This window comes from Anguilla anguilla, chromosome 1 (assembly GCF_013347855.1).
Source record: "Anguilla anguilla isolate fAngAng1 chromosome 1, fAngAng1.pri, whole genome shotgun sequence".
NCBI lineage: Eukaryota > Metazoa > Chordata > Actinopteri > Anguilliformes > Anguillidae > Anguilla > Anguilla anguilla.
The window spans coordinates 57,098,342-57,120,401 of NC_049201.1; the positions used below are offsets into that span (position 1 = coordinate 57,098,342).

General features: G+C 43.7%; 1 protein-coding gene across 1 annotated transcript; it reads right to left on the bottom strand.

The window, feature by feature from the left end:
* Positions 1-13,961: 13,961 nt before the first annotated feature.
* LOC118214110 (maturin-like) lies at positions 13,962-18,758 on the bottom strand. Its single transcript, XM_035393685.1, has 3 exons — positions 18,353-18,758; positions 14,845-14,967; positions 13,962-14,565 (listed from the first exon to the last, which is right to left on the bottom strand). Exons 1-3 carry the CDS (start codon positions 18,515-18,517, stop codon positions 14,458-14,460), a joined length of 396 nt encoding a protein of 131 aa, XP_035249576.1. The 5' UTR covers positions 18,518-18,758; the 3' UTR covers positions 13,962-14,457.
* Between the last annotated feature and the right edge of the window lie 3,302 nt (positions 18,759-22,060).

Sequence of the window (22,060 nt, forward strand, 5' to 3'; positions counted from 1 at the left end):
GAACATGTCCAGTCGATATTCCACAAGCAATACTTGCTGATGCACTCCAATTGTTAGCTTTTCTGGTATCCGCCGCTTGTTTCGGCTTAATTTGCTTTCGCTGTTGTTTTCTTTGTACTGTATTCTCCGCCATGCCTCTTTATAATGGAAAAGTAAACAAGCACACTCCTCACGCTTCCTCCTTGCGCTACTCTTGACAGAAAAGCAGTTACAAATGAAGATAGTGGGCAATATGACACAAAGTAGCAGAGCAGAAATTGACGAGAAAGGAGTGAGACAGCGTACGTGTTGCAATCCTGTCTGCTCGCCGAGTGTGGAGTCTGAGGGACTGCCCTCCCTCTTTGTGCGTCAGGTGACGTAAGCACCAGCAGGGCATAATCCCAGCAACATTCGACAATAAAACAGTGCTTAAGGACAGTCACACATAAGCACAATCAAGGCAACCTCAGTCTGTGCTACCATAGTTATTGCGTTTTCTTGAGGGAATCGGTAGGCTACTGCATGCAGTCAATTCAGAAAAAAACTGTGTAGATTAGGCTGCTTGAGGCAGTCGCTCCTCCTTTGATAATCCACTGCTGTATAGTGTCGCACGTTTCAAGGTCGATTTGTTGGGCAACGCAAGCCGTGCGCTAGACAGCTGAACTGAAGGTAGCCTACTACATATTATGTCAGCACCAGCCATGAGTGAAAATATTTTCACTTTCAGCACTCATTTTCGCAGTTTCACTTTTTAACTATTTATTTTGTAATGATCCGACTTCATCCCATGCAATTTGATAAATCAGCTATAGTATTTTACCATTCTGTCACAACCAGGGAATTTTCATGCGTGATCCTGTTTATAAGATACGCCATTAGGAATAAAATGTTAAAGAGGGGCTACAAAACAAACTCACAGATAGAGATGTAAGCAAATTTAGCAAATCTTTATTTTTAATGGAACAGCTAAAAAGAGTCTATATCTTATTCATATTTCCATAATACTTTATCTGTTGCTAACACATTCCAAACTAAATAAAAGTGATATATGGGTTTGTAACACAGGTTTGTTCAACCTAAGTTTCCCTTAAGCAGGCGTAACAGTTTAAATTAACAGTTTCAAAGCAGTATACTTTTACAGATGTTTTCCTCCTCAAGTCTTGAATGTGGGCTGATTCCTGCCTTCATAACTGAGCAAAGATAATTGCACCTTGTAACCCACAGCTCCTTCTTTCAACATTTGATGACAAAATCCAGAGTGCGGGTGCATCTTCCATTGACACAGCCCTTTATATTAGTCTTCTTCTTTTGGCTGTTCCCATTAGGGGTCGCTACAGCGGATCATCCGTTTCCATCTCTTCCTGTCCTCTGCATCTTCCTCTGTCGCACCAACCTCCTGCAAGTCCTCCCTCACCATATCCATAAACCTCTTCTTTGGCCTTTCTCTTTTCCTTCTGCCTGGCAGCTCCATCTTCAGTATCCTTCTCCCAATATACCCAGCATCTCTCCTCCGCACATATCCAAACCATCTCAATCTTGCTTCTTTCACTTTGTCTCTAAACCTGAGCTGTCTAACCTCAGCTGTTGCTCTAATATATTCATTCCTAATCCTGTCCATCCTCGTTGCTTCCAACAAAAATCTTAGCATCTTCAACTCTGCCACCTCCAGCTTCGCCTCCTGTCTTTTCATCAGTGCCACCGTCTCCAAACCATACAACATAGCTGGTCTCACTACCCTCTTGTAAACCTTCCCTTTCACTCTTGCTGGTACCCTTCTGTCGCAAATCATTCCTGACACTCTTCTCCACCTACCCCACCCTGCCTGCACTCTCTTCCGCACTCCCTGTTACTTTGAACAGTTGACCCCAAGTACAGCCCTTTATATTAGTGTTTCGCAGAAATTGTACTTGCAAGTACTTGTTGCAGGGCTGCTGTCAGGGTGGACAATCGGGTACGTTGTCCCCGGCCCTGGAGGAGGGAGGGGGGCCAATGCTCTGTGAACTTGTGGTAAATATTATTGTCCACGGCTCAAGAATAATATAATGATACAATTTTGTCCTGGGCCTGGGAATTTCACCCAGCAGTCCTGACTTGCTGACCCAATTGAATTTTGTTGTTGTTTGCCTTTTGTGTTGCGTATTTCCTCTTGTAATTTTGTTCTTTATTGATATCATGTGACCCAGAAACAGAATTACTTTATTTCTTGTAAGAGTATGTTTGTATTGCAGCCAACAGAAAGAATGCTACCACACGAACGTACGGACGCAGGCCGGCACAAATGCATGCACACACACACACACACACACACACACAGGCAGTTTATACAACAGACAGGCATACACTGAACAATATATTAACCTTCCCCTAACATAAATATAATATGTACATCCTAGAAGGGGAACTTGTTTTACAAATATCACGAAAAAGTAGAGCTGTGCCCTGCATTTTAAACACTGTGAATGTAACAATATCTCATTGTTTATTGCCAATAATTGCCATCTGACTGAATGCACTGTTAACTTGTACACAGCAGTTGACAGTGATCAAGGCAACACTAAAAGACACCGAAAGAATTGACTAAGTGGAAAATATTTACTTGACAGTAACTATATATTGAACAGCCTTTATTGACATACGTAATCCGGTTTCACGACCTTCTTTCACACAAAATGTATGTCCTTATGCCCATTCAGTATTTCTGTTTTTAATGTGTTGCAAGTCAAATTAAAATGTATTTAAATAGGATTTTTCTACCCCTATATAAGTAAATCTCTGTACGTTAAAAAAAGGTGTCTTTAGAATTATATTAAAAATAGAAACATTACTGATACGCGTTTGCATTCACAAATTGGGTCAGGTTTTTTTTTCATTTTCTGAAGATAACACACTGAATACATTAAGATGGTCCACCTTTGATTATTAATTCCCTTGTGTGCAATTGCAGAAATTCAGAAAAAATACCACTGAGCTCTCACAATTGAAACAGCAGATCTGCGGTGGGTTTCCCGTATGCCTCTAAACGCGAAGAACCTCTTTAAATGCCACTTACGATCATTCTTAAAATAACGTGGCTTTCCCAAACACATTCGTAACGAAGTTAGGAGCCGTCCAGATCACTCGTTCGCAGCAAAGAACCTTTCTGCAGCGCACACAACACGCATGCGCTTTCGAAGCATGTTCAAAATCACAGCCAACAATTGCCGAAAAAGTGCAGCAGCTTCATTGTCTATTCTTTTTCATGCATACCCAGTATAAATATCATAAATATATAAAATACATACCCTTAAAATGAAAACTGTATTTGAATATGATTTTGAATTACAGTGTATTAAATTAAATTGAACACAACTGTCACATTGATAACTTTATTATTTTGAATCCATTTAAATGCAATTGAAATTAATAAACTAATGATAATCAAATTACGTTTCATTAATAAAACAATTTGCTGCACCTGTAATTGTATAAATAATACACTCCTGTATTGTGGAGAATAGGCTAAATTGTCATGGCTGCACTTTGGAACCTAACTCCTGTGCCTGAACCAAAGGTAGAGAAAAATCGTGAGAACAAATGCTGCAAACAGGGTCAACTTTAATCCATTATACCACTTCACAAATGAAGCCAGGGGTAGGCAATTATTTACCTATTATTTGTGGAATCTTTTCTTTTAATACTTTAATGATGTATTTCGTTTAAAAACACACTCGGAATCAAAATGGTTATAGTAATGGTAAATGATAATGAAGCCTATTCTCACATTTCGAGCACTTCATTTTTCAGTTTTGATTGGCTACCAACGAGTCACATACAAACTTATGAGATCGGTTTATCAACTACTCATGCTGTAGCGAGAACTCGCTTTGCAAAGAAGCTCTTTAAATTCCTCTTAACAGTCCGTCTAACTGCGTCTTGGAAATCCACTCAACGAGAGAACGTTCGTTGCTTAAATGCCTCGTAAACAGAGATTAATCATAAAATCCAATGAATGGGGAAACCCACCCCAGCAGATCAGCCATGCTGCCATTAAGGAACTACCAGAGGAACTTCAAGATGAACTAGGACGCAAAAAGCTGGAGAAGCTCGTCCATGCACTAGAACAGTATTGCAGAATTTTATTTTATTTATTTATTTTTAGAATTGTGTGAGGTATTTTAAATTCAGTGGCCATCGTATGACATTGTGTAAGGTGTACAAAGTGGAAGGCTTACGAGTAGTACTGTTAATTCCATTGTCACAAAATGGAAGAATGGCTCAAGCCAGACACTGCCAAGTTCAGGCTGCTCTACCAAACTGAGCAACTGGACAATAATGGCAACTGACACAGAAGTTGTCAGCTACAAACACAGAGACTCATTAGCTGAAATGGGAGAAACTGTGAATTTGATCCTGGGCCATGAGGCTCAACCTAGTACTAGAACAGTATTTCTGCATTTTGAGTATGGTAGGGGTGAGGATTTTTATGCAGAGGCCAGTTGATGACACTGTCAGGTGTACTGAGAGGAAGGCTGAACAGGCAGATGTCTCTTTCCACATGCACCACTGATCAGTGGATGGCTCATTTCCTGGCTGAACAGCGACTGCTTACAGATGCGGAAGCTTACACACTGCCAACCAGTGGGTTCAGGGACAGGGTAATTAATCATAGACTTCCCCCTATCAAGAGGGGTAGTAATGCTGGGTTGAAAACACCAGGTTGTCTGATCAGCCCGATTAACACTCCTCTACAGTCTGAGAGGGTATTGCCATGCAAATAGGCAAACCTAAGTTCCTAGTAACTTCCAACATGAATACACTCAGAATCTTTGAGAATTACCCTTTGAAAATGGTTGCAATGCCCTTTATAAAAAAACATTTTATTTCATGTTTTTCTTTAATCCCCCAATTTGGATGATTTATTTTCCACTATCTATACTATGAGCTGTCCAGGTGCAGCAGCAGAGGGCAGTGTAACTAGGGTTGCTGATGGAGGCAGATTGCTGGCACCAGATCAGCTAGAAGAACTGCTATTGAGTTACAAGAATGGAAATACCCTGCAAACTGAAACACTTCCTTCCACGACGAGGCTACGGCTAATTGTGCTCCACCATTGGAGCTGACAGACAGTCTTCATGATCAGTATTTGATTCAGACCACAGGGTGCATCATTGCAGTCAAAGTAAATTACTTAGCTGGATATGTGCCAGGTATTTAACTGTCAGTCCATATAAAGCCATATTTGTAGAAAGCAGAGAACCAATGACTGGCCTGAAGCTCCTTGTACATATTATCCAGGAGAGTAATCATCAATATCAGGCTAAGTAAGTTTGCAGGTTTGTGGAGTATATTTGTCAGTACAGCTGACAAGAGTTCTTTGAGGAGACAGCATGAGGGCTTCTGAGTTTGGTCATCATGGGCTAAGCAATGGGCTAACTGTTTCAATGCTACATTCCACACAGTCAGCCGGCCACACATTCCCTCAGCCTATTGTGAAGGAAATTCCTTGAATGATATAAATAGGATTCTGAAAACGGCTGGCAAAATAGTTTCATTGAGGAACAAAGGAACTCAGTGATACTGAGACAGAGTAAAAGAAGAGGGTGATTTCATCTTATTACAGAGCTTTCTGACGTGTCATACTTGTACTAACTAAAGACAACACGTGTGACTGTGTTTTAAGCATCAACAGCATTCTTTTAATAAAACCACACGTAGAAATGGCTACTGCATTTTTTTTTTACCAATACCACAATACTAACTTTTCTTTTAAGGGGTGAATGGAAGCTATTTCTTTGTGTTTGAATCTAAATAAAAATCTAATTCTTTTATCTTCATTTTTTACATTGAGGATTAACAAAAAAAATGACAGGAGAAAGAAGTGATTCATCCATTAACAACACACTGGGAACAGTACAATACCTAGGTTGTTATTTCTTCAAATTCGAGAGCTTCAAATTCCATACACAATAAAGTAATAATACATTTTTTTCTCACTCTGTCTAACCGTCATGGTCAGGATCACATAAAAATCAATATCCTAAACCATAAATTCAAAAAGAGACATCTCAGAATATTACTCCATAAATAATGATGTATTTTGCCTATGCTTTTATTTTTATTCAGATTGATTTCAATTTCCCTTCCTCGGTTAATACATTTTTCTTTTTTAGGTGGTAATGTAAGTTGATGATTTCTAATTCTCTAAGTGCACTGTATGAAGCTTCAGCTGAATTTCTAACTTGCACTAAAAGCATGCCGAATGGGTGATTCCCTCTCACCTTTGACCTTCCCTTAATTTGCATTCATTACATTAAGATGTCGCTTCAACAAGCCTAATTTCATGATTCCAAAAAATAATAAACTGTGACAGTACGGGTGCTGGGACCCAGGCGCAGAGTGGGGAAAAAAAAAAACACGAAACTCAAAAAGGGAAAATTAACAAAGATTTTACTCACACAAAAAAAGGCTAACACAAACAGGGAACAGGCAAGGCCACAAAGGGCAAAACAACAAACTCAAAACATTCTTAAGAACAAAACACAGAACAGAACACAGGCAGGCAGGCAGGGTACAGGCAGGTGGAACACACAGGCAAACACATAAAAGAAACACCAGAAAATACATACGGGTCAGGAACAAGCACGTCGGAACAAAACACAAACGGGTAAAAAACGCAGACAGGTACAGTGGGTCTCAACAAACGCTAGTCGGGAACAAACACAACTCGGGAACAAACACAAACAGGTAAAAAAAACGCAGGCAGGTAGAAATGGTCTGAACATTAAGGCAACAAACACAAGGAAGAACAAACGCAAGGAACCAGCACCCGAGTCAAGGGAACAGAGAACTTAAATAGACAAGGGGTAACAAGACACAGGTGAACTCAAAAAACAATCAAACCAGAAGGAGGGGATAACAAGACAATGAAACAATCATACAATTAACAGGGAGGGAGCAGGACACAAAACAGAAGTGCCGCCATCTGGCGGCCCAACAGGGGAAACACAGACAGGAACACCGGAACATGACAGTACCCCCCCCCCAAGGGACGGCTCCTGACGTCCCAGGAGGCCGACCCGGGGAGGGAGTCAACAGAGGGTGGGGGCTGGAGACAGGACAAGACAAGAACAGGGACAGAACACGGGAACAGGACTCTGACAGGAACAGGGACTGGACACAGAGCAGGAACAGGACTGGGGCAGGAACAAGACAAGAACAAGACTCGGGGCTGGAGGGGAACTCGGGGCTGGACGGGAACTCGGGGCAGAAACAGGACTGGACAGGAACAGGACGGGACTCGGGACTGGAACGGGACGCAGGACTCGGGACTGGACTCGGACGGGGGAACAGGACTCGGGACTGGACTCGGACGGGGGAACAGGACTCGGGACTGGGCAGGACCCGGGCAACACGGGGAGACTCAGGGCTGGGCAGGACCTGGGCGACACGGGGAGACTCAGGGCTGGGCAGGACTCGGGCGACACGGGGAGACTCAGGGCTGGGCAAGACTCGGGGAAACTCAGGGCCCGCACATCGGGCGACACGGGGAAATTCAGGGCCCGCACATCGGGCGACACGGGGGAGACTCAGGGCTGGGCAGGACCCGGGCGACACGGGGAGACTCAGGGCTGGGCAGGACCCGGGCGACACGGGGGAAACTCAGGGCCCGCACATCGGGCGACTCGGGGGAAACTCAGGGCCCGCACATCGGGCGACTCGGGGGAAACTCAGGGCCCGCACATCGGGCGACTCGGGGGAAACTCAGGGCCCGCACATCGGGCGACTCGGGGGAAACTCAGGACCCGCACATCGGGCGACTCGGGGGAAACTCAGGGAACCAGGGGGAACTCAGGAAACCAGGGGGGACTTGGACAGGGGCAAGGCAGACATACAGGACTGGACTGGGGCGAGGTGGACACAGGACAGCAACGAGACGGGGCACGACAACACTGGACTGGGTTGGACAAGACTGAGGGGGAAACAGACTGCCAGATACTGGCACAATAGGGAGACCTAAAAAGACAGACACAGGGACAAGCAGGCGGGGAGGCACACGGCGACACCGATGGACACACAAAGGGACAGGCAGACAGGGAAGGCGAGGGGGGAACCCAACAACTGACATAGGGACTGACACACAGGCAAACAAGACAAAACACACGCGGACTGGCACACTGACAGACAGGCAGACAGGCGGGCAAACACGTTAGCCGATGGGCTGACGGCTTGGGGGGCAGACAAACAGGCCAACAAACTGGCTGACACACATACGGGTAGACCAACAGACAAACAGGCGGGCAGACAATTAGACAGGGGGGCCGGGGAACACACGGACACACGGTTGGGAGGACGAACACCAAAGGGAGAATGGACACCAGGGGGAGTGACGAGACCGGGGGAGGGACGACCACTGGGGGGAGGACGGACTCCGGGGAAGAGACGATCACTGGGGGAAGGACCGACACCGGGGGAGAGACGACCACTGGGGGGAGCGACGAGACCGGGGGAGGGACGACCACTGGGGGGAGGACAGACTCCGGGGAAGAGGCGACCACTGGGGGAAGTGACGACACCGGGGGAGGGGCGACCACTGGGGGAAGCGACGACACCGGGGGAGAGACGATCACTGGGGGAAGGGCGAACACTAGGGGGAGCGAGAACACTAGGGGAAGCACGAACGCCAGGGGAAGCACGAACGCCAGGGGAAGCACGAACGCCAGGGGGCAAGGTGTGGACACTAGGGGGAGCGAGAACACTAGGGAAAGAACGGACACTGGGGGGCGCGAGAACACTAGGGGGAGCACGAACGCTAGGGGGAGAACGAACGCCAGGGGAAGCACGAACGCCAGGGGAAGCACGAACGCCAGGGGAAGCACGAACGCCAGGGGGAGCACGAACGCCAGGGGGAGCTCGAACGCCAGGGGGCAAGGCAGGTGGCTTAGCCTGCGGGGCGGCCAGAGCAGTCTGCGGCGGCCCCTGCGGGACAACAGATGGGACCGTTGTCCTCTCCGGGGCTCTGGACGGCTCTGGAGGCCTCTCCGGAGCTCTGGACGGCTCCGGAGGCCTCTCCGGAGCTCTGGACGGCTCCGGAGGCCCCCCCGGGACTCGAGGCGGCTGCGGAGGCTCCCCTGGGGCTTGAGGCGGCTCCGGAGGCCCCCCTGGGGCTCGAGGCACAAGTACAGCCCGAAACTTGGGTGTAGCAGGCGGCCTCCGCGGAAGGGTCAGAGCAGTCGAGGCCTCCGGGGCTGGAGGCAGCTCTGGGGGCCTCTCCGGGGCTCGAGGCGGCTCTGGGGGCCTCTCCGGGGCTCGAGGCAGCTCTGGGGGCCTCTCCGGGGCTCGAGGCGGCTCTGGGGGCCTCTCCGGGGCTCGAGGCGGCTCTGGGGGCCTCTCCGGGGCTCGAGGCGGCTCTGGGGGCCTCTCCGGGGCTCGAGGCGGATCTGGGGGCCTCTCCGGGGCTCGAGGCGGATCTGGGAGCCTCTCCGGGGCTCGAGGCGGATCTGGGAGCCTCTCCGGGGCTCGAGGCGGATCTGGGAGCCTCTCCGGGGCTTGAGGCAGAGCAGGCCGTGATGGCCGCTTCGGGACTTGAGGCAGAGCAGGCCGTGAAGGCCGCTCCGGGACTTGAGGCAGAGCAGGCCGTGAAGGCCACTCCGGGACTTGAGGCAGAGCAGGCCGTGAAGGCCCCTCCGGCACTTGAGGCAGAGCAGGCCATGAAGGCCCCTCCGGCACTCGGGGCAGAGCAGGCCGTGAAGGTCCCTCCGGCACTCGGGGCAGAGCAGGCCGTGAAGGTCCCTCCGGCACTCGGGGCAGAGCAGGCCGTGAAGGTCCCTCTGGGACTTGGGGTGGAGCAGGCCGTGAAGGCCGCTCCGGGACTTGAGGCAGAGCAGGCCGTGAAGGCCGCTCCGGCACTTGAGGCAGAGCAGGCCGTGAAGGCCCCTCCGGCACTCGGGGCAGAGCAGGCCGTGAAGGTCCCTCCGGCACTCGGGGCAGAGCAGGCCGTGAAGGTCCCTCCGGCACTCGGGGCAGAGCAGGCCGTGAAGGTCCCTCCGGCACTCGGGGCAGAGCAGGCCGTGAAGGTCCCTCTGGGACTTGGGGTGGAGCAGGCCGAGGGCCCTGCCATCTGGGCTGGGCAGGGGACAGGAACACAGACCACAGCTGTAGGGAACCCGGCTGGGCAGCCGGACGGGACCGGCGGGACCCCCGCGGGCCGGACCCTGGGAAGATCGCAAGCCGAGACCCCTCAAAAGGGTCAGGATCCGCCGGCTGATCAGCTGGAGGTCTGGCCGACCGGGAGGCAGCCCGACCACGGCGCCTCCGCGACCGCCCGCCCCGGGCACTGGGAGGTTCAAGCTCCCACCACCCTGATGGCATTTTAAACAAAAAAAAAAAAAAAAAAAAAAAAAACTCTGCTGGGTCCCAAACTGGCTGGTTCCTTCTGTGACAGTACGGGTGCTGGGACCCAGGCGCAGAGTGGGGAAAAAAAAAAACACGAAACTCAAAAAGGGAAAATTAACAAAGATTTTACTCACACAAAAAAAGGCTAACACAAACAGGGAACAGGCAAGGCCACAAAGGGCAAAACAACAAACTCAAAACATTCTTAAGAACAAAACACAGAACAGAACACAGGCAGGCAGGCAGGGTACAGGCAGGTGGAACACACAGGCAAACACATAAAAGAAACACCAGAAAATACATACGGGTCAGGAACAAGCACGTCGGAACAAAACACAAACGGGTAAAAAACGCAGACAGGTACAGTGGGTCTCAACAAACGCTAGTCGGGAACAAACACAACTCGGGAACAAACACAAACAGGTAAAAAAAACGCAGGCAGGTAGAAATGGTCTGAACATTAAGGCAACAAACACAAGGAAGAACAAACGCAAGGAACCAGCACCCGAGTCAAGGGAACAGAGAACTTAAATAGACAAGGGGTAACAAGACACAGGTGAACTCAAAAAACAATCAAACCAGAAGGAGGGGATAACAAGACAATGAAACAATCATACAATTAACAGGGAGGGAGCAGGACACAAAACAGAAGTGCCGCCATCTGGCGGCCCAACAGGGGAAACACAGACAGGAACACCGGAACATGACATAAACCATGTTGAAGAACATTTGAAAAAGCATCATAAATTTATATTTGCAGAACATAACCCAAATCATTGCATATGGAATTTAAGATCATCGTGAAATTAAAACCTATAATTTATATGATGAATATAAAAATGTTCAATGACAAGACAAGACCATCAGACATCCCACAAACACAGTCTCATCATTTTGTGAAGTGTCCAGCTGTATTATAAGCCATTTTGGATAAAATATTCAACAAGCATGTATATAAGCAAAGCATCTGCAGAAGGTTCATGGACAGGCTAATGAAGCACACATATTTTTATGCCTAGAACCACACCTCAATCTTTGATGGCGGCAGAAAATGCTTGCACCATTTAATTGTGTTAGGGCTATAAAATTGATCCTCCAAGAATGAGAATTGAGATTTAGTTGAATCATGTTTTTAGACTGCTCAGGCCCACACACACACACACACACACAAAACCACATACACCAATTCACACTCAACAAAATAAAGTTGCCTGTCTTCAAGGATATGAATGTAAATTGTGATTATTTAGTGGAACATTTTGGCCATTCCATTTGGCAATTTAATCTGGGACTGCGGCGATGGAAGATGATGTCTTATTTGGTTTTTACTTCAAACCATGCAACTATGCATACTTAATTCTTAGTTCATCATTTAAAGTAATTTATCAGTAAAATGGGTTACTATGGGTTATTTCAATGAATAGTCTCGTAAATAGATCAAAGGCCCATTCCTTTTCTATCCCTACAGCATTTGTTTCCTGGCTCATTTGAAAATATTACAACACTGCCCCCTGTGGGCCACTATAAGATTAGCCTAAAAGAATGTAGTATACCAGCGGTGTCCAATCCTAACCAAAAAGGGCCAATGTGAATGCAGGTTTTTATTTTAACCCAGCAGGACGCCACCTGATTCAAGTAATTAACTAATAATATGATCTTCAGTCAATTCATTCAATTAATTATTTTGTGATCTAAAAGAGAAATGTAAGCAGAGGATTAAATTCACCTTCTGAATTAATTAGTTCTTCCTCAGCCACGAGGAAGAACTAATTAGTGAATTCAGCTAGCTGAGTTCATGAGTGGAAGAAACACTTTTACTTTCTGACCCCTGGACTTTCCACCACTGACATTGTCACAATAAATAAATATTGTTGATGTATGTAGAAAATATTTAAGTTAAAAAATCTTCCAAAAACCTTCACAAAAAGAGTTATGAATGTTATTCTTTCAATATGTATTTTTAAATCCAAGTTTACAATTTGGAGTAGAAAACCAAAAACCAAAAAAATAACAAAATAAAAACATACACTTTAATTCTCTAATTATGTTACATCCCACTTAAGCATCCTGGGTGGACTTCTGCACTATTAACAATCAAGAGACCAGACCCATTATTCGAGCATTAGTATACAAGTATGCTGGAAACTAAATCAAATCATCAGTCAGATCTGTTTAAGATAAAAGTTTAGCCAAATTCAGTTGATACTTAACAGTCTCACGTGTACAAAGCACCACACGGACAGGAAGCTATTTTGTAATTCATTCAAATTACTTGGGTTAAAACTGAACAAATATTTGCGTTATATTTTATTCTCAAATGGTGAGGATGGTGATAATTAAAATTCATGAAGTATCACAAGGTCTTAATTAGTGTTAATAAAACATGTTTAATCTCTAATGAGGGACAATCTACCCTCTTAGTATCACATTATGTCAGAAACAGATATACATGTTACAAAGAACAGATATTCCATATTAATTGAAATAACTCTAATCATATCAGCTCTCCGGCAACTAATGCTGTCAATGTCTGTAAATGTACTGTGGCAAACGAGAGTTCACTTTATTACAGGCTAGTAGATAGTCCTTCAGCTGAAATCAGCAGTCCTAGATGCTGAAATGTAGACACCTGGTCACTGAAAATAAACTATTTGTACAAAATTAAGAGGCCAAGTGAATCGTTAGTTTAAAAATTTGTTTAAGCAGAAAAGTATGTAAGAAATTCCAAATTTGAGCAAATCGAATTGGGAGAAAATCATAAAAACATTCAGAGCTACTTCAAAAAGGGAGACAGAAGGCCAGCTATTCCATACTGCATTGTTCCACTGAATTTACAAACAAAGGCCTCAGCCTTATTAAAGGAAAGTAACACAAAACAGGAACACAAAAAAGAGATTTTTAATGTTTCTGTACATTTTTAGTTCTACTTTCCTTGTGGACATTTCCTTTTAGTTATGAATGTGTGCATCTCTTTGCGGAGTGTTTGTTCCCTGTTTTTGTGCAATAGTTTTCACTTTGCCTAAACAGTGTTGTCAGAAATGGCTCAGCTGTCCAGGAGAATCTCTGTGGTACTTGATAAACCCTAGATTTAGACATTGTTTTGCATTCTTTTACCTGTTTTCTCATTAATTGAAGGCGCGTACACTGAGGGAATCATATATGCTGTTTGTGTGACATTATCAAACATGTCCCCTTTCCCCCAGGAATACAAAAGGGTTCAGAACATCTACATTTAAGGTACATTACACAGACTGAGGCTCAGTTCAAATACTTGTACATCACTCTACACTGAGTTCACATCAAACCTTTCCCGATTCTGTTAATTGAATGTACATACACGCAGATTTCTCTCCAGTTACTTAAAGCACTGACACATGGATATTCAGTACTAAAATTTCTGATCAATTTCCCACTAAATATAAGCAACATATAATGTACTGGACCATTTGCTTTACTTTACTGTGGCAGTGCACAGTATTGTACAGCCACAGTCAAGGTCCCCATTTGACCATAAATCTTACTCGTGTACATATCCACATACTCAGGATGAGGGTGTTATGAGGAGACACTTATCCCCACCCCCAACCCTCCCCTTCCCTCTCCCCCTCCCCCAGACATTTCTGCCTCTCCCTCCTGCCATCTCTTTCTATAACTATATTGGGTTTATGAAATTTTTATCTCTCCCATTCTCTTTTGTCTGGAACTCAGCTGTTTACAGAAACTCAGCAAACCAATCAATGATCAACTTAAGCAGGGAAAGCACCAATCCAGTTCTGTCAGTGTCATACTTATTGACCATTTAAGACAAACTGAAATCAGAACAAGTAGCACCCTGGCATTATATAAAACCCCTTACAATTAATAACTCCTGGTACAATGTTTGAAAACCGGCAAATGAAAAAGGTGTCAATCTAATGACTGTCCCATGATCCACAAGGTTGGTGTGTATTTAAGGAGCTGTAAGGCTGGAGAAAGTAATTGAGTTACAAGTTCTATGTGGACGCAGTTCAAGCAGGCAGTCCTGTGTGAGGGTGTACGCAGGCATAGGGGAGTGGCATATATGGAGGATTGTCCTGCAGAGAAATGGGGGCCAGGGGGATGGGGGTGTTACTGCTGGCTGACACCCATCTGTTGGTGTTCAGCCTCAGGCTCCTCCTCCATGTCTGCATGGTGATCTGTGAAGGTGTCATCATCAGTGTCAGGAAGACCCAGGAGCTGAGAATAGAAGGTGAATCAGTGTAATGGATAAGGCTCAGAAGCTATGGTCTCTTCCTAGGCAATATATATGGCATACAAGCCACGGAAATTCTTGTATGGGCTAGGAGAAAGATAAAATAAATAAAGAAGCTTCAATCAACATGATCTGGACATCCAACACTAAATATAACTTTCACAACAACCCCCCCCCACCCCCCACCCCCGTGGAAAAAATAAATAAATGAATACAACTCCACTGAATTGCTGATCTAAATTGACGGAATGTGTGGTACTCACTGGCCTGAAGGATCTGAACACTTTGTTCAGGATCTCCAACAGGGTTTTCTTCCCACAGGAGAAGATGTAGTCCTGGGCCAGTTGCAGGAAGGGCAAACAGTCCTCACTCTCACTCCACACATGCTGAGAAGGATACGGACCAATCAGCATACAGCAAAATCAGACCAAGAACAACCAAACCAAAGCTTATTAAATTAGATTTAATACACTGCCCACTGCCTAAACTGAATACTGACATAGTTCAACTTGGATGAACTTCCAGTGACAGCGTTCCCTCAAAGATTTGATTATGCAGCCTTCAGGTATTGAATCCAGAATTCTAACCGCTGCTCTCCAGTTCTGCTGTTACCCCAAGCCTACATCCACTTTTCATAAACAACACTATCTCACACCTGGATCATTTCAATTGACAATTGCCGCCACAGCTGGAATATCACAATCTGCATTTTGTCCTGTGCTGACCATAGTGCTGGATAAGCTCTTATGGTGCACCAGAAAATGCATCAATTTCCCCAAATCCAATGAAGATATTCAACATGTTAAGCAGTAGTTTTTTGAACTGTGCATTTTCAGGTCGGCTTTCTTTGCAAAATGCGATTAGCAGGCTGTCCTAAAACAAAACACGTATTGTATTGTTTGCAATCATTGTTCTTGTATTTACTGGACTGCACAGTGGCCAGCCATTACTTTTCAACTTCAGTGAGCACTTTTTATGCCATAATTAAATGTAATACACACTTGTAAATGACACTGACAAACCCACTGCAATTCGCTGTGCGACCACTGGATGCCGCACGGAACGTGACATATTTCAAAGCAATTCTCATCATTGTATTTATTGAACTGCATTTCCATGCCAAAATGAAATGTAATCAACTCTCCAATCGTAGTCCAGAAGTGATCTGCGGGTGTGGCATGGTTGTCCGTAAGAAAATGATACTGGGGTGTAAGCTACACCCTGCAGTGGTAAAGGTCATATTGTCGACATGTGGCAGTGCTGCTGTGCCTCATTACACAGACCTCATTAAATGAATTATCTCTGGTCAATGGGGTGCCAGCCTCCATTGTAGCAACAGCCACTTTGATTAAATCAGCTACCGTCGTAGCCGCATTTGTTACCATTTTAACGGTACATCATAAAAAAATAGAGCATAGATACACAAATCCAGCCCTGGAATCCAAATCCAGTTCTGGTTTTCTTTTCTCCCAGGTAATTAACTGAACAATTAGTGATGGCCTACAGATTGGCCAGTATTCTCACAGACTGACTCCCAGATAAAAGAGTCACCAGCAGCAGTATTGGCATGAATAGGGTTGACAAATTTACTATTTTGTAGATAGCAGATACATAACACAGCTGGAAGCTTAATGGAAACAAAACTGTGATACCAATACCATGAACTGAACCAAATCCGTGTTGACAAGTTGTACCCCTAATTGAAACAAAATAAGTCATTATCTAATCTGTGGTAATGAGCAGAATGATTTCCAACTTGCAATGCTGCTGGCTTTAATGCATAAGCTCAAAACAAATGGAAAAGAAACTGGAGGGACAGAGCTCTAGAGATATCAGTATTGGCTTCTTGTATAGGACTAATATTATTTCTGTTTTAATTCACAGAGCCATATTCATCCACAACCATGAAAATGATTATTAAATTATCATAACATTGGAAAGGTATGTTGAAATATTAATCTGATCTCATTTTAGAAAGATTTTGGCCAAAAATTCAAATTTAGTTTTCTTTTTGGGAGACTGGGGGTTTGATAAACTGACCTGGGTTAATCCAATGCCCCTTGAGCTAATATCAACACTGGTCTGCTCCATGCAACAGGACCCTGTGGTGCATAACACTTGAGGTCTGATGGAAATATTGTATGTGGTATTGGTTTGCTAGATGAAAACATGGCTGGAGAAGAATAATTTACTAAGAGAAATGATGAATCACCTGATGTCCAGCTAAAGCTGAAATGTCTTTACTATAACTTTATGTACTGTGAGGCCATGATCCATATCCCCATTTGTAAAATAGACTCAAACCTGACTAATCCTTCAGGCTGCGAGCCCTCATAATTACATTCTACACTTGATAACCCTTTGTCTCCTGTAACCAGTAGTCCAAATGAACAATGCAACCATAAAAATGTTGTTGAGTTGCCAAAATTTTACACAAAAATATGTGCCTGTGAATGTTTAAATTACATTGTTGAATTGTAAAGAATCTCAACTCAATAACCTCTGTAGTATATTAACACTGAATGTTTTACCTCTTTACCACACTTTGTGTTATATACATTTATGATAAGAGCTCAATAAATAAAGTTATTATTATTAATAATAATTATATAAACTGAATTTCTATTAATTTACACAGAAACAGAACACCACTTGAAGAGCAGACAGTGAATGTTTACTTGGGTAACTTCATCAGATTTGTCCTTGCCTATCATGAAATGCATAATTTTGTAAATGACTGGTCAACTGTTTGCATTCATACGTCAAAGAGATTGTCAGTCGTGGTGCTCAGTGATATGGTCAAGACGGCTACTGTTTTTGGCTGGACCGTAACAGCGGGGCCAGCTCTACAAACGCGAATGTCTGTGATTGAGTGACTGAGTGATGAAGTTACACCATTGGTCGGCCGAGTCATGAAGTTACACTATTGGTCGACCGGTCCAGCCATATACTAGGTTTTGACCTGGTCTCCTTACTGCTTTTAAGCCACTGTTCATTGTTGAATTGTTGTTCATTACATACACATACTGAAAAAATCCTACCAGCGTGTTTCTGTATGTGTATTCTTGGCTCGATTCGCATAAAACTAAGCAGACGATTGCTGAAAAGGCAGGCAATGTTCCTGCAGGCATCAGCAGCAATAAACTGAAGTGATTAACTGCAAACAAAAGTAGACACTGCCGTAATCATCACGTGCATGACATGTTTGCTCCAGTTCTCAGTGTTTGTGTTTGTTTGCAATGCTATGTTGATACATGACTTTGTGGTTGAATAAATGTAGTTACATATTACTTTGACAAATTATTATTATTATGATTATTATAATTATTATTGTTATTGATATTATTTGTGTTTTATAATAATTATAATAATTATTGTTATTATTATCGTTATTATTATTACTATTATTATTATTATTATTATTATATAGGATGGTATTGTAAAAGTATACAGTAGTACACGTATGTCCATTTCCAGGGTCGTTTGCTGTACATATTATTCATTCTCCCTCTCAAGGCCATACGGTCTACATTTCACTCCTTTTAGCGTTACTCGGCCCGTGAGCAATGCCCGAAAAGTAAACATTTCCGCAAGGACAAAAGTCAGTAAACAGTGCTCTAAAGCTTCACATTTGAAGTTTAGCAGCAAGCATAATGCAACAAACTTCGTCTATACCAGATTATATAATGACAAGTGCACTGCTTTATTAGTTCAAGAGGAATTACACCGAGAGAGAGAGAGAGAGAGAGAGAGATACCTAGTTATACTTACAAAATTGTCAGCACCATTCATGTCTGGACACACGACATAAAATGACAGTCCCGGTTCTGCATAGAAATCCAACCGCCTCTCATTTGTCTCCTCTGTTGCTATAAGATCAAACGGGTTCCCGGAAGACCATTCCTGGGCTATATCAACTAGATGTTTGAATTCCATCTTTTGTCAGCTGTTTTATGTAGACTACCTGAGAACAGAGAGATCCGGAACAGCGACTTAAAGTGATACGTTTCTCGTGCCCTCTGTAATCTCAAATGTAAAGCCAACGACCAATCATAAAAGCTAACACCCCGTCAGCATGTTGAATTTGGGAATGAGTTGCTATCACGCGGCGTACGGGGCAGCGGTCTGCCTCAGCTCTTATTTTCGCCCGAGTATCCTACTCTGGGCAACAACACACGCACACTGATTTTGAACGTAACGTCATCTAACGTGATGACGAAAGGCTAAACAACCAGCCAAAGCACAGCCCATGAATGGGTGCGACTGTCACAAGCTGGTGACAAGTTGTCCCAGCTTACTTTTTAACGTTTATTGATGTTGTAAATTCTCTGCTATGACATGTAGCTTATGCATTATATTCAAACAATGTAGCCGATGCTTGTTTTGAGACCAATGTAAGCCGTTATAGGCTGATAGAAACTGAGAGGGTAGGCTAGAGAGTGAGCATTTAATGACAGCAATGTGTGATTAATCTTTGTAAATTTGGTCTACATCAGGCTATTCACAATTCTCTGTGAATGTGAGCGCATGCATGGTGGGCAAGACATTAGCCTACATTATGATCACACATCAATATTCATATTCAATTATAATCTCATATTTGACACAATAAAATCCATATAAGCAGCCTATTAGGGAACACATATGTCCATGCATACACGCACACCACACTGTTCAGAAATTTGAGTAAACAAAATGGGAGAAAATGGTCCTAATGAGCATATTACTCCATATACACTATATGACCAAAAGTATCTGGACACCCTTTGGTCTGAGGCTGTTTTTCATAGTTTTGGCTAGGCCCCTAACTTCCAGTGAAGGCAAATTTCAATGCCACAGCATTCAGTGACATTCTGGATGATCCTGTGCATCCCCAACAGTTTGGGGAAAGCCCTTTAATATTTCAGCATGACAATGCCCTTGGGCACACAATGAGGTCCATATAGAAATGTTTTTTTTCTTTTGAGAATGGTGTGGAAGGACTTGACTGACTTTCACACAGCCCCGACCTCAACCTCATCCAACACATTTGGGATCAATTGGAAAGCCAACTAATCACCCAATCAGTGCCTGACATCACTAATACTATCCTGGCTGAATGAAAGCAAATGCCTGCAGCAATGCTCCAACATCTAGTAAAAAGATGTCGAACCCATTATGGGTTTACATCCATAAAAAGTGCCATTATTTCTACATGGTGAAACCAAAATGTACTAAAAGACCCTTTGATAAAACCTGAAAAACAGAGGAGAATCTGCACTTTAACCAAATATGAATTGTTCGATTAGAATGAGAATTATGGAGTACACAGGTAAATAAAGAAAACAAAAATGGCTTTGTCCCAAACATTATCACTGTATATACAAGGAAAAACCTGAATAAATTTGTGGATGCAGATGCTTTCATACAGTTGATACACACTGCATGATACAATTAAGCAATTCACATCTTATCATGCTTTGTGGCATGTATACAAATGCTGAGCAGGCCCAGCTGACCTTGATTCTGGATCAAGATGGCAAGAAGAAAGATCTAAGTGACTTTGAAAGAGGGTTCATTATTCGGACATGGATGTCAGTCACAAAGATTGCTCAACTGGCTAGTGTTTCAATAGAAACAGTGACTGAAGTCACATCTGCATTCTGATCTATGGGAGACATCAGTAAATAGGGTTGAAATTGTGGTCGAAAGGGCACATTCAATGAACGTGATACTCATGCATTAGTGTGATATTTGAGGAAAAACAAAACAGTAACTCTTCTTCAGGTGACTGAGTGTGTCAATGCAGGACTTGATCAGACAACAGTTCACTGACAACTACATAGAGAGGGAAATTATAGTAGGGTTGCAGTGCATAAACCCTTCATTACAAAGATGAATGCACATTTGAGAGTTCAGTGGTGCAAAAAACCATAGGCACTGGTCTAGAGATGTGGAAAAAAACTGATATGGTCAGATGAATCATCCTTCACCACATTCTCGACAAGTGGGCGAGTGCATGTGTGGTGTACACCAAGAGAATGGTACAGGTCTAAATGCTTGACCCCTACAGTGAGGGGGTCCAGTGGCTCTGTTACACTGTGGGGGACATTTTCCTAGCATGGTCACTGCAAATCAATACAAAGTTATTCTGAGCAATCATCTTTATCTTATGATGAAATATTTCTATCCTGATGGGACTGGTCACTTCCAGGATGACAATGCCCCTATCCACATGGCACAAGGGGTCACTGAATAGTTTGAGTATGAAAATGATGTGAATCATAAGCTATGGCCATCGCAGTCACCAGATCTCAACCCAGATGAACACCTATGGGTCATTTTGGGCCGATGCGTTAAGACAGACTTGTCCATGCCAAAGTGCATTGAAGCTGTTCTGATGGCTCGAGGGGCCCAACACCCTTGACACTTTATGTTGCTTTGTCCTTTACTTTGTCACCCATATATATATATATATATATACTGTATATACACACACACATACTGTATATACACACATTTCCAGGTAGCTTTTTTTTTGCTGTTGTCCTTGTAAAGGACTCAGTGGGTTCATAGTATTTCTCCACCTCAGCAAATGAGCTGCCAGTATATTAAAAAAAAAACAACTGTTCGAACAGAACAAAACAACACGTTTCGAACAAGAGATGAACAAAAAGATGTGGTGCATCATACATTAGTGTGTGCAAGCCCTCAGTATGAACTGTTCGCAAACAGCCCACCAGTTAGCAGACCTCCCCCTGTCTGCAACTGCTTCAAATATCACATGGTTGATGAATTATGGCTGACTGGCCAGGGGGCAGAGTTGAACCTTCTTCTCAGGTTCACTCCTTCACTGCGCAATGTAGGAACAACAGAACTACATTTCCATACATTCCACGGGAAAGTGAAGTCAACAACATTTCACAAGCAAACAAATAAGTTTGGTGCCCCTGAGGTATTAAAGGTCCACATCTGCTTTGGTTGAGGTATAATAAGCAAACAGATCAAATAAACCATCACAAACTGAAAATTTAACAGATTGGCAACATTTAATGCACATCCAATGCATGAAAACACAACCAGACACTTAAACATTCCAAATGAGCAATTAAAACACCAAAATAAATATTGTTACAAAACTACGGTTGGGGACCTGGAGGTAGCAGATATGATACAATCCGAGATTAAGGGGAATATATTATAGACAGGTTTGCTGCTGAAACATGTAATGCCCTGTGCTGCCTTACCATTCAAGACTTTAAAGCCAGCATGTTATGCACTATACTGCAGACCTGGGTCAAATACGCATTTGCTTTGAATATAAATACTTTTCTGTGCTCTATTGATCTTCTCTGGTGTAACTGAGCCTGCCAATATGACTTTTTGAGAGTATTTCATTGGTTCCAATACACCAGACAAGATCAGTAAAGCGCAGAAAAGTATTTTAATCCAAAACAAATACGTTTTTGACCCAGGTCTGCTATACTGTCTGGGTGTCTG

Excerpts from the sequence above, each read along its gene's own strand:
- LOC118214110 (XM_035393685.1), bottom strand. The coding sequence starts at position 18,517 with ATGGAATTCAAACATCTAGTTGATATAGCCCAGGAATGGTCTTCCGGG. Across the intron at positions 14,968-18,352 it reads TGAATGGTGCTGACAATTTT|CATGTGTGGAGTGAGAGTGA; the intron begins GTAAGTATAACT and ends TATCCTTCTCAG. Across the intron at positions 14,566-14,844 it reads TGTTCAGATCCTTCAGGCCA|CTCCTGGGTCTTCCTGACAC; the intron begins GTGAGTACCACA and ends TTCTATTCTCAG.